General features: G+C 50.5%; 1 protein-coding gene across 1 annotated transcript in view; it reads right to left on the reverse strand.

Moving 5' to 3' along the window:
- Nucleotides 1-1,020: 1,020 nt before the first annotated feature.
- PAPPA2 (pappalysin 2) overlaps nucleotides 1,021-13,102 on the reverse strand; it is an 86,914-nt gene continuing 74,832 nt past the window's right edge. Inside the window, exons 21-22 of the mRNA XM_058808176.1 lie at nucleotides 4,232-4,330; nucleotides 1,021-1,095 (exon numbers count right to left, since the gene is read on the reverse strand). Of these exons, the coding sequence (XP_058664159.1) occupies nucleotides 1,021-1,095; nucleotides 4,232-4,330 (174 nt within the window). The remainder of the gene's footprint in view (nucleotides 1,096-4,231; nucleotides 4,331-13,102) is intronic.

Below are 13,102 nucleotides of genomic sequence, written 5' to 3' on the forward strand. Positions count from 1 at the left end.
AAGAGAAGAAGGACCACCACAGCATCCTTCATTCAAGCATCACACAGCTGCACTGGTTTGGCTTCTACACCCAGCTGGGTGTGCAGTGGCTGGGGGAGTGAGACAGAGAGGGAGAACGCTGAGTCTTTGCTCCTATTGACCATGCAGTGATCCCCATGGACACATAACCCTGCCCAAGGAGCTCTAAAATAATGTGTGATGGATGCCTGTGGTACCCTTGGAATCTGTTGTGCTCACTGGGATGATTCAAGGGCACAATAACATTTTTTCTCAACCCCACAATCCTGATCCAGATCCACGCCCTAAGAAGAACAAGGGAAAGCACTGGCAAATACCAAGGGCAAAGCTTGGTCCCTGCCAGATGCTCAAATCACAAATCACCGTGAGGTGGGAGCCTCCCTGCCAGCCATGGCCTGGCTGTTTGGCTTCTCTCTCCGTCCTCTTTCCCGCTCAGCAAGGAAGGGGAAAATCCCTGCTCCTCCTGCCCGGACCTGTGCTTTTCCCAATGGTTTGTACTTCACAGCAGCATGGGTGTGTGATAAAGGATACCCTTTCTCAGCTTCATCGAGAGCAAAGAAAATATAATATATATTTATATATATATTATATATATGTATATAGATATAATTAAGTTTAAATATTTTCAGAGAGATCACAACTACCTCGACCTTGCTAAAAGAAGTCTGTACAGCAGAGAGGGGTGAATAGTGACAAAGACAGACACCCAGGAGCCGCACCAGGACACACATCCATGGCAGCCCCCGGGCTCCCGGCGTGGACGGGCCCTGGCCCAGCGTGTGGCTGAGGCGGCCCCAGACCGCGGCCTGAGCGCCTCGTGTGGCTTCCGGAGGGAGCAGCGACGGCGAGGGGGCCCCAGCCCGCCCTCCGAGGCTCCTCGGTGGGCTGGAGCCGTCCCCTGAGCCGCAGCCGCCATGCCCCGCCCGGCTCTCCCTCACGGCCCCGCCGCCGCCCCTCGGCTCCCCCGGCGCTGCCTGACCCAGACAGGCCCTCATGGCGCCGCTACTGGTTCTCCTCGGCCGCCGGGTCGCGGCAGGTGCACTCGTCCTGGTCGCAGTCGGCGGCAAACGGGATCACCTGGGGGAGCAAAGTGTCATGTGTCATGTGTCGGAACTCAATGCATCCCTCTGGGTGTCCCAAGTTGAGGACCCTGTCGGGGGGCTCGGAGACCTTGGTACGCAGCCCAGAACACCTGGGGATTTGATTATGACCCGTGGAGCAAATTACCAGCTTTGTATGAGGACCTGAAAGTCACAGAAGTTTAAACAGTATAACAATACAATTATCACTATGAAGATTTTAGGATTTTTGGAATGGGGGTTTTGGGGAAAAGATGGAGGAACTTGAGCATGTCCAGCCTTTCTTCTTCTTCTTCTTGGTCTCCATTTTCTGCAGCGATGTTGGCACTTTGGGTTTGGTTTAGAATAGAAGCTCACTGTGTAACATAGGTGATAGGTATTGGAAAGTAATTGTAAATATGTTATACTTAGTTTGTAGTGTAAAAAGACATCACCACCCCGAGGGCGGTCAGAGTGCCTGTGGCTGCCATGCTGGGCAGACCTTGGCTGGGCAGAAAGAAAATTTTATAGATGAGAATTAATAAACAACTTCAAGACCAAAAACCGAAGAGCTCTGACTCGTTCTTTGGGTGCGCGGGCTGAAACAGAGAACTTTCGCACATCTCAGGGCAGCAATTATCAACAAAACTCCAAGAGTCATGTAAAGTAATTCATGCTTAGATGGAAAATGTATGAAATAAAAATTGTGAAATAAATTAAACATCCAACGAGCCTCTGACCAGGGAGACAGATTACCACATGGAAGTTGTGAAACTCCTGGTGGCAGTGGGAATGAATGCCTTGTTAACAAATAAAAGAATGTGGCTAGTGCAGAGATGGGCTTCCCCCGGAACCACCCGGGAACACCGAAGGACGATCAGCACTTGATAAGCATCGTCAATTAAGATAATCGAAGTTGTCAAAAACATACATCTGAATACACGACTTCTCCTGACATGATCAGCACCCACCACCACCCAAGAAACAGCAACTGTCCAACCCTGCACAGTAAAAAGAAACCTCATACATATGCAGGGTCACAAAAGAAATCGGGGCACCTCTGCCTCAGGCGTAAAAACTGTATAAAATAGCCCTGCTGGAAACGGCATTCGTCAACAGAAGGATATCCAAAGCAATAGAGGCTGGATCTAAGTTCACGCAGCGCCGATCCCAGGCCCAACACTGTCTCTTTGGCTGTGGTTTTTGAGGACTGTATTTTGGTCGTGAAAATATCATCTTTCGCATTTATTAATTTGGCTTTCTCGTTGATATTTATAACAAAAGGGACAGCTCAGCTCCACCCTGGGACACCTCTCTGCCCCCCTAAAAGACCCCTCCATGCTGCTGTGGACAGACATTTTGGACTGTGCCCTGTTGTTGGCACTGCCAGGCTCTGTGCTCACTGAGGAATGGGCTCTGATACAACCTGTCCCTAGCTGAGTTCTGTTCTTAGCCTTTTTCTTTTTGTTAATGTGTTTTGAATTTTGTAGCCAATGGTCGGGTTGAATCTTGTGCCCCAAATGTCAAACCCTGGGAAGAAGTGTCCCCTGATGGGTGTAAGACATTCAGACTAGGCCTGGCAGTGGTGAGGCACCTTCAGATTAAAGTTTTACTTTGGTCCCTCTTAGAAAACCCCCTTCATCCACATCTGAACCTGTGGACCTGTCAGCTACTCCTGGCTCTTCCAGCAAAACACAAAGACAACAGAGCCTTGTTTTCTGCAGCTCTTAGAGGAAGTCAACCAAGCTCTCAGCTGCAAAGCTGACCTGCACACTGCCCAAGGTGGGTGCAGTGTCCTTGGGCATTGTGGATTAAGGAAAGCCAGGCAGGATGGAGGCTCTGCGAGCAGAACAGCCTTCCATGGGGCAGGCAGTGGGTTCACCTAGGGCCACTCACAAGCTGTGCAGCTTTGAGACATCCCAGGTGCAGGTTGGGAGGCTCATTTCACATTACTTTCTCTACAATAACTGCGTGTGACAGAGCAAGCCTGTGTCCCCTTAGCTGCTGGTAGCAGAGAAAGGAGGGAGGGCATACACTGAGCAGCTGACTTCTGGTTGACAGTGGCCTGGTAATGAGCCATGGGAGCCGAGAAAACAGTTTTCTTCAGAGGTTTTATACACACCAGGCTCAGAGCCAGGAGTTTTTCTTACTGTGAAAACATTTGATTTTTCACAGACTGGATCAGCAAAGGAAGGGCTGGAGTGCTTTGGGGATTTTTTGATGTTTAAACCCTGTATTTCTCCATCTGCCTTAACAGGGATGTGCTGGAGGCTTGTTGAGCTGAAGATCTGGGACCTGTGGGGGATGCAAGCTGGGTCTGTGAGCCATGAGACTGAACCCCCCCACTTTCTGCTGTGAACCCATCCTTTATTTTGGCCATGCCTTGCTCCGAGCTGTCATGATATTGTTGTGGGGATTTCACTCATCACTTGGGTGTAAAGCCTCTTCTTTCCTATCTCGAGTGGATCTTCCCAGGATTTTATTTTTCCTTTTCTCTGTGTATGTATGCGTGATGAAAGAAAGAAATGATTCAAGCTCCACAACAAAGATGAGAAGATCCAAATTCACATATTTTCGCAGTGAGAAATTATTTCATGCCCTGTGATTTGTTTTGCTGTTGGATATGATTAGGAAGAATGGGCTGTGAGCGCTGGATAGCAAGTTAGGTGGGAGGGAAGATTGTGATGGGAGACAAAGAAGGGTCTGTGCTACCCCAAAGCCAAGTTGCTCCCTCTATACTATTCTTCCCTCCTTAGAGAGGGAGAAAAACATCACTTGTAGCAGATGCCAGTGGATCATAGCAAAAATCCCCTGAGACAGCTCAATTACAGAAGGTGACTTCTGACTCACCATGTCCTATGGAAGTCATTTCTTTGGGACATGTTTCCCAAAACGAGAGGAAATCCCATGAACCTCAGTGGGAGCTGGGCTGAGGTTTCAATCCCACTGGCCTGAGACCAAGCCCCACTCTTAATCAGAGCGATGCTGTCCATCAGCTTCAGCTGGCTTTGGTTTAGAACCGTGCGTTTGTTCTCCGTTCATGGGAGAGTTACACTGCAGGCTCGGTTCCACAGCCAGCAAAGCCAAAGAACATAGCTAGCAGTCACCCCTGAATCCACAGATGCCGGCCAAGGGCACGGGAGGTGCTCTCTTACCTTCCTGGAGGACAGGGTGGAGGAGCAGCAGTCCCCGCCGTCATACTGGCAGTACGCCCGGTTGTTGATGGTGTCACACCAGCCGTCTGCTTGGAAGGGCTAAGGCAGAGGAAGAAGGCTCTGTGAAAGGTTGTTCAAAAGCATAAGGTTGCCCCCAAAAGTGGAGGTCCCAGGTCCTCAGCAGGTCCCACTTCCAGCATACACAACCCCCTCTTCAAAGCAAAAGGGCACCAGATATCCCAGCTGGTGTGGATGGAGCAGCGAGTGCTCCAAGGGCAGCAGCTAGGGAATCGTGGAATTGTGTCAGAAGTGTTAAATGGCATGAGCAGCCACTCAGAAAATCAGTTTATTGCTGTTTAGTTACATGAATCATCTAATCAGAGAAGAAGCACTGGGGCTGAGGAGCAGCCAGTGATGGCTGAAGAACTGTCCCGCGCAAGGGCTGTGACCAGCGCCATGCACGGGAAGCACTCACAAGGAGGCGTCAGGAGCGGTCAGCAGCCAAGGTTTATTTATCACACATCTACACCAGCACTGCCAAGCAGCCACTGAACCAGCTACAGGATGGAGAAGCCATTTCTTCATAGAGTGATTAGTAATGAACTGCTTGGGCTCTGTGATTGTACTTACTGGCCCAGCAACCATGGCTGACCTCCAGGACATTTTCCATCAGAATCTTGGAATCATTGAACAGTTTTGATTGGAAGGAGCCTTAAAGACCATCTCATTCCAACACCCTTGCCATGGGCAGGGACATCTTCCACTAGACCAGGTGTTCAAGCCCTGTCCAATCTGGTCTTGAACATCTCCAGGAACGGGGCAGCCACAATTCCTCTGAACAACCTGTGCCTATGTCCACCATCCTCAGAGTCAAAAATTTCCTCCTAATATCTAGTCTAAACCCACCCTCTTTGAGTTTAAAGCCACTACCCCTTATCCTGTCACTCCATTCCCTTGCCAAAAGTCCCTCCCTGACCCTTATGTAGCCCCTTTTAGTTGTGGAAGGTCCTTTAAGGTCTCCACAGAGTCTTCTCTTCTCCAGACTGAACAGGACTCTTGGTGGAAACCTGGCTATCCCGTTGCTCATGGAAGCAGCTGACCCATTTCATTGGATCTGGTTGGCCCCAAACAACAACCAGAAATCCCAAAAATGCCCAGACTTAGCCTTTGATGATGGACACTCACATGTAGCACCCTTAAACTGAATGAGAGCCTGCTGAAAAATGTCACTGCACCGCAATAGCCCTGCATCCACTGTGCCAAAGCCAACATGTGGGCCTGGTGATAATGCCAGTAATTCACAAGAAAAAACCATGCCAAAACCAGAGAACCCATGAGGCTTTTTGTCCTTGTGACTCAAAAGGAAGAGAAATGGGCTCAACACAGGCTAATAACACTTTAGGAAGTAGCAGCAGGGATTATGGCAAACCACCAAGTCTGATCTCTGCTATCAGTAGCACAGGCCACAGGCCAAATTCAGGCAGCCACAGAGAGATCACATTAGACTGGAAGATTTTGGAAGAGCACAAGAAAGAGCACACCTTCCTACAGCTGGGAAATTGAGGCACAGCCAAGTTAGGCAGCTCGCTCCAAAACAATAAGGGATTTTACTCCAATCATTGCTGTCACAAACCGCATCCAGAGAAGACCAGGATGCAATTTTTTCAAGGCAACAGTATTAACACTCCTCTTCCACGAAAGTCATCAGGTGGATCTTAAACGATTGTGATCAAAGAAGGTTTCTAAGACTCCAAGCAGCTCTGAGCACTGTGAGGGCCAGGGCAGGGATGTTGGGGCTGGCAGGTGCCAGGATGCAGTCGGGACTGGCCAGGGCCACTGGCAGGGGAAGGCTCTTCTGGGTGTGATTTGCTTTTGCAGCCTTCCACACGGTGGAGTTTTTCCTTGAGCTCTGCTCCATGTGTCATGACTCACTGGCAAAACAACACCCGTCGCTTTGGTAGTTTCCATACAATTATGGGGAGGTTTGCCCATCCCGGCTGCACAGGTCTGAAATGATTTCCAGATCTTGCGTGCAAGGTGGGGGGAGGACAGAGGCAGGGACAGCATGGGGAAGGAGTCTCCCAGTCTCTCACTACACCTATCAGGGCTAACTGCCCCCTCCTCTCACCCAGCCGGAGCCCGTACCCCACCCTAAACAAATACAGGCTCCTATGGCAACACTTGTTGGGGAAACTTAACAACTCATGCTCCAAATTACATTGGAAAAACACATGAAGGGAAAATAAAAAATGACTAATTGGACTTGAGGCTCAGGAGAGCCAGGCACAGGGTTTGGGGATTTCTGTCCCCACTCCTTGCCTAGTGTTTGGAGAACACGGTGACTCCTCTGCCTTTGCCTTACTGAGAACCTCCACATGGATTTGTCTTTGCAAGCAGAAAGAACAAAGCAAGGTGCTGGTTACCCTCGAGGGCACAGGAGCCCTTGTACTTGCATCAGTCTCATTTTGGCCTTGCAGGAATCATGGCAAAGGAGGACACAGGCAATGCAATCTGCTAAGGGCAGGTGATGTGAAAGAGCAGAACCCATACAGAGTCTGTTCAGCCTGTGCTTGAGACCTGTGCCTCTACAGAAAGAAATGCCAGCAGTGGGAGAAGGCAGTTTGCTCACGTCTGCAACTCTCAAAAACACCTGATGATGTCTTAAGATGCTGTCAAGAAAAAGAAAAACACCAATGCCCAGCTGTGCCACAAGAAGGTGATGGATGAGATCCAGGGAAATGGTCAGCTGGGTCTCAGCTGCCAGAATACCCATCCTCCACTGGTGGGAGGGGGGTTGAGAAGTCTCTTATAAACAGGGAAAAAATGAGTAAGGCGACTGCAGCAGCCGCTGTGTGCTGTGCTGAGCAGTGGGGAGCTGCTGGGCCAGGCGTGCCACCGAGGCAGCCAGGGAGACCGGCTGTGTCAGCGGCTCTCCTGCTCGCTGGGCCATCCATCTTCCCTGTTTGTTCAGACAGGAGCTCCAGCAGGGCGTGTGGCAGCACGTGGAGGTGCAGCAGCTGGCACTGCTGGCCGGAGCCCTGCGCTGCCGCCGCAAAAATAGTAACGGCAAATCGAGGGCTTGGCAAGTGAAATAGGCTAAAAAAACACAGCCTCTCCAAGCTGGGAGCAGGCACAGATGAAAAGAGGGAAAAAAATCAAAGGGGAAAAAGAATGAAAGAGGGAAAAGTATTGCAGGCAAAGGAAAGATGTGAGAAGGGACTGGTTAGATCCCAGTGCATCCCAGCCAGAAGCATCTCTGAGTGCTCAGTGGTGGGGTTTCTCTCAAGGATGCTGGGAGATGTCATGCAGGGCGGAATGTCTGTGCACAGTGTTTTTCCACAACCCTTGAAGAGTCCCCAGGCTGGCTCCATCCCTGGGGCTGTTGTCCTCCCCAGCAGGGAGTCCCCAGTGCCATCAGTGAGGCAAGCAGGGTCCAGGCATTCTTCTTCAGATCCACTTTACACAGTTTAATTCAGCGTGAAAGAGCACAAAAGGGTGCAACAGGTGAGGGAAAGGTGAATCATGAAGACTCAATCACAGATCACATCAGTGTTGGACATATTTCAGTGCTACACATTATTTTTCATGAATGCAGGTTTTGCTCTGGTTGAGCACACCTGAGGGCTCAGCACCTTGCTTTTGGCGATGCCCCATTCCAGATGCTTTGGAGGAAGGTGGAAAAGAGAAAAAAAAAATTCAGCATTCACCTGGCTAACTATGTAACTGAGGAGCTGAAAGACTCCTCTGATCTGCTACTGAGATGGAAAGTGCTTGTCATTTCTATCTGTACACAGCCATTGAAAAGCTAGAGTCCAGTCTCAGGGAGTCAAGTCCAGCCTTAAGAAGCAAAATGCTTTCTCCCAGACTGGTCCTGGGCTTTGTGACTCTGCTGATCCATCCAAGGAGGGTGCATAGTTTGCTTTCATGGAGTTTCTAAGTCAGCATGAAATTTGGTGTAATTTTTCCCTTTGGGAATTGGTATTCTGGGCATCAAGCTCAGACTGTTTGCATGCTAATTCAACCACGTGGCTGAGAAGATGCATGTGTTTTTGCTCTCCTCAGCTGTCACTTTGAAAGCAGCCCCAGAGAAACAGGGGAACCACCATTTGGGCAAGGACCAGCCCTGGAAAAGCTGCTGCCGCTGCCCTCAGACTCATGCCTTGTGCATCAGCTTCACCACCGGTAATTCTGCTCCTGGGACCCATGAGTCACTAGTGGTGGGAAGAGGAGTTGGAAACCCCATCCCTGTGGTGGCAGGGGGATGTCAGCCCAAACCAGGCTTCACAGAACCACAGGACATGAACCTGAGGTGCCCCAGAGAGTGCTACAGCTGCAGGGGTCCCAGGCATGCAAGAGAAGTTGTGTCCCAGGTGAAGGTGCTGCCTGTGGCAGGGAGGAGCAGGCAGGATGTGTGGGGACAGGAAAGAATGGACAGGATGGAGTAGCCCTTGGAGAGGCACAGGGCAGCTTCTCCCTGCTGGATGTCTCTCCTTCCTCCCCACCTCAGTCACTAGCAAGATCTTTCCAAAAGCTCTGGGAGGTCCCTGGGAGGACTTGAAGAGTGCCCAAAGCCTTGTTAAACATCTGGTTCACTTAAAGCCTCTATACATCCACCACCCCAGCTGGGGTCCCTGAAAGTTCCCCCTCCCATCCCTGTCCCAATCCCTCCAAAATCCTTCCAAACCACGGTTCCCTGCAGAAAACTGTCAGTCCTTAAAGCCAGAGCTGTGACAGGAGCTGGCTAAAGTGATGCTACAGCAGCATGTCCCCAGGACACATCCCTTTCCTTACACACATCCACACTGGTGAGGCAGAGAGCCCGGTCATTCTTGGCTCTCCCTGCTTGCCCAGGGAAGTTGACTGGGAATGCAGACTGTGGGAGGAAATTACAATGTTCATTGTTTGGATTAAATATTTTTCTTGGCCCTCTCTCTGTTGCAGTGTCTTTTATTTTATTTTTCCTCCCCCCTTGACACCCCCAAGCACATTCACTTTCCTTCTCTCTTTTTGGAGGTTCTTTGGCACAAGGAGGAAATCAGCTCTGAAAAACAGAGAGGGACAGAGAGGGAACAGGTTTGGCTTATGCTCAGAAAGTTTTTTGGGATGTTTTTGTGCCCTGAGCCACCCTGACCAGCGAGCAGGGTCTACCTGGCCCATTGTAAAGAGGGAAGCAGGATGAGCACTACCCAGAGGAAGAGAACTCTGGGAATTTGGAAACAGGAACCTGGGACCAAGTGGCCTGAAGAAGAGAAACAAAATCCTACAGACTTAGTGCTTCATTGTCCATTTTTGTCTTTCAGTTTCTGTTCCCTGAGCCATCCCTCTCTCCTTTTGAACTGTGGCAGCTGTCCCTTGGAGGTACATGCTTGTTGGAGACATCATGGACCTGCTCATCACCTCAGACATGGACAGAAATCGAAATGGAGAAATTCTAACTGCTTCTAAGCCTGCTGGTGTCCCTGAGCCACTCATCAGCTAAGCATGCAGATCTTTTATGCCACATCTCAGGTCTCCAGAAACATCTCCAGCTCCAATGTCTTCTCCCCAAGTCTCACTACAGAAACAGAGGCTTGCTGCTTGAGAACATTCTCCATATACCTGAATGAACACTTCAGGGAAGAGGTGGTAGGCTGGAGAGTTGTGACATTTTGCTGTCTCATTTCAGCTCATGGAGCATCACTGTACTGCGACAGCACCTCCCAGCAGTCTTGGTGTGGAGCTCTAGGTGTCCTTCAGGACACTGGGCTCCCTTGGACATGGATTTCCTGCAAACAGCTGGGCCCATTTGAACCAGTCTGTGCTGAGGCTGTGCAGGATTGGTGTCTGTAAGGGGGATGGAGTGCTCAGAGGCTCCATAGGCTGCTGTCAGTGGCCATCCTGGGAGAGCAGGTCCTTGCCTTCACAGTGCCTGAAAGTGCTTCTGTGTCCCAGGCCAGGACTTGGCTTGGACACACTTCTGCTGCACAAGTGAGCATGTGGCACTTTGGACTCCTGAATGGGGATGTGTTTCATTATCCCTCTGCACTGTGCTGCTCAGAGTCATGCTACTCTTCCTCATCCCTCAGCAGAGAGCCATCTGGAAACGTCTTTGCATAGTCCAAAGGACGAGAGGGAAGAAAGGGATGAAATGCTGGAGTAGATCACCACATCAGAGCAGATCTTTGCTTCCATCTAAACATCCTTGTCTATGATCTATTCATGGTGAGTTCCTCAGCCTTGTCCTTTTTACACCCTGATCTAGTGCTAACAGAAGAAAAGCAGAAGCAGGAATGAACAGGGAGAGAGGAGCAGAGGAAGTTGCTGTGTGTCAATAGTGCTCCTGGCAAGCATGGTGGCTCACCATTCACAGGGATACTGCTGGGACACACAAGAGAAGGCAGGACTTCCTGTGCCGTGAGCACCAGCCTGCCATCCTGCCCTCAGTGGCTCTCCTGCTGCATGGATTAGATCTCCTGCCAAGCCATTTGTGCAAAATATGTTACAGGATAGAACGGGTTATGGAAAACAAGCCTTGAAAACCACAAGGGCCTCCTGACCCACTTGTATCTGATTTCTGCCAAGTTCTTGTTACAGATCTTGAACAGAAAGAAAAACAATGTACAAGGGATGAAGGAGCTGAAGGGGAATGAATATTCGTGTTGGAAGAGCAGTTGGCTGGGCTGTGCTTGGGGATGTTTATTATCAGAAACGACTCATTGATTTTTATTTCAGCGGGTGCTTTCAGTGGTTTTCCACTCCGTCTGTACCACTGGCTGCACGACTGTGACTGCTGGGAGGGGGAAAGTGGGACATGGATGGGAATGAGGGGAAGGCACCTGAACTGCAGAGGGCAGAGAAGCAGCCATAGGGCAGCACATCCCAAGTGCAGGGCTGCTGGCACAATGTGGCTGGGGAAGCTGAGGCTGCTCACACCTCTGGGCTCCACCACTACTGGTGGTGTGTCTGGGTGCTGGAACCCTACCCATGCCAAAAGACCCCCCATCTTTTGGGTCCTGTGAGCCTGACCCTCAGCATCTGTCCCTTGTCCTTGCTGCCATGTGATCATTTTCCCTCTGCTTTGTCTCTTAATAAAATGATGCTACTACAATCATACTCTATGCGTGTGCAGGGGACAGAGATCTTCTCACTGTTTAGGAAAAACACACCTCAGCTGAGATTTTTGGAAGAGGGATAGATTTCTTTGGGATCATCCCCTGGCTATATCCCATGCTGATCAGCCCACACCACTCGTGCCAAAAGCAGGATGAAAATGTACCCAGCAGGTATGTAAAGAGCTTCCCACCTTTCCTTCCTCCTCCCCAGGATGAAGGGCTTTGCCTTCACCAGTCAGAGGTCAGGTCTGATGCAGAAGTGACCACTACGTGCAGCCCTTGCTCCTCATGCACTCTCACTGTAAAAGCTACATTAAACAGGGTGGAAGGCAAAGCACACTGCCTGGCCCAAGAGAGAAGAAAAATGTGTGAATCATGAGAGGGTGACTAAATTCTGGCCACGCTGCTGTAGTTGCTCTAGAGAGTCTCCTTGGTGCAGCTGGGGTGCCTGTGGTCCTCATTGCCTTCAGCCTCAGAAGTACAGAAGACAATCTTTCCTGGAGCAGAGCATTCTGCCAGCATCACATTTCTTACAGTTTCCTGTGTTGAGCTCTGCCATGGTAAAATCAGAGACCCACAAGTCTGGGATGAGTGAGAACCACAGGTCTCCAGCCCCACTGAGACTGAGGAGCAGAGGCAGCTGGAGCCCAGCTGCAGTGCTGTCCCAGGGTACAAGTGTCACCCTGACTCCCATCACATGAGAGAACAGCAGATTTTAGGGGACACTCCCCACCATCCCTATTGCATATGCCTTCCAAAGAGTTAATTCTGACTGAGAAATGCTGGACACAAGCCACAGATGTGCCGAGTGAGGGTTTTGTGCATGCTGGTGGGAAGAGCTGAGGATCCTTCAGGGTGCTTCACTACCTGTTGGATCAAGAGACTCAGGCACAACTTGCAACCACAAACACACTTCAGTCCCTGTTTCATCATTTCCATTGTAATACCTCAGGAAAACCACAAAACAGAACAGATTCGTGTTTTACGATTGTGATAACATGACCAGCAACACGAGAGGGCAGTGAGACCTTGTCCTCATGCAGGGCAGACCTGAGAAATTCCCAGCAGCTCATGCTCACAACAGAGTGCTGTTCTCTGCCCGTCTTCATCCAGAGCATGAGGCAGAGACCTCAAGTCCAAGTCCATTCCAATTAACCCTTTGCTACCTGCACATAATGACACGAAGCTGGAGGTGAGAAGGAGGCCAGCATGTTGCACAATGTGTTGGCTGCCCAAGTTCACTCTGGTCACTGCAAGAGCAGCCCGGCTCTCCCTGAGTGCATTTGAGCAGGACAGTGGTGGTTACCCTGCCCTGTGAATAACACTGGGTAAACACGATGATGATGAAACAAGTGAACTGTTGCACCCAAACCACATCTACAGTGTGAAGCACAGGAGCCCCTGTGGTGGGGACAGAGGGGTGCAGGTGTAGGGCATGGCACAGACTGGGAGGTGCTCTATAGCAGCTCTGCTCATGCACAGACTGCTTTGGACCATGGCAGGAACAGTCCAAGGGAGCAACCTGGATCTCTGTACATGCTGTCTCTTCCTCTGAAGTCAACAGTCTCACTTGCTTTTGAGCACAGGAGGATGATGCATCAGGGGTGATCACCTTCGGATGGCTTAGGAGAACGTGATCCAGATGCTGCAAACACCTCCCTCACTGCAGTCAAACACACCAGGACCAAAACCACCTCCTCCCAACCCATGGTGGGAAGGAGGGGTTTCTCTCCTCCTCCACTCACCTCTCCTGACAGCCCCAAGCCCCCTCCCTTGGTGC

The sequence above is a fragment of the Ammospiza caudacuta genome, chromosome 7, assembly GCF_027887145.1.
Source record: "Ammospiza caudacuta isolate bAmmCau1 chromosome 7, bAmmCau1.pri, whole genome shotgun sequence".
NCBI classification, from domain to species: Eukaryota; Metazoa; Chordata; class Aves; order Passeriformes; family Passerellidae; genus Ammospiza; species Ammospiza caudacuta.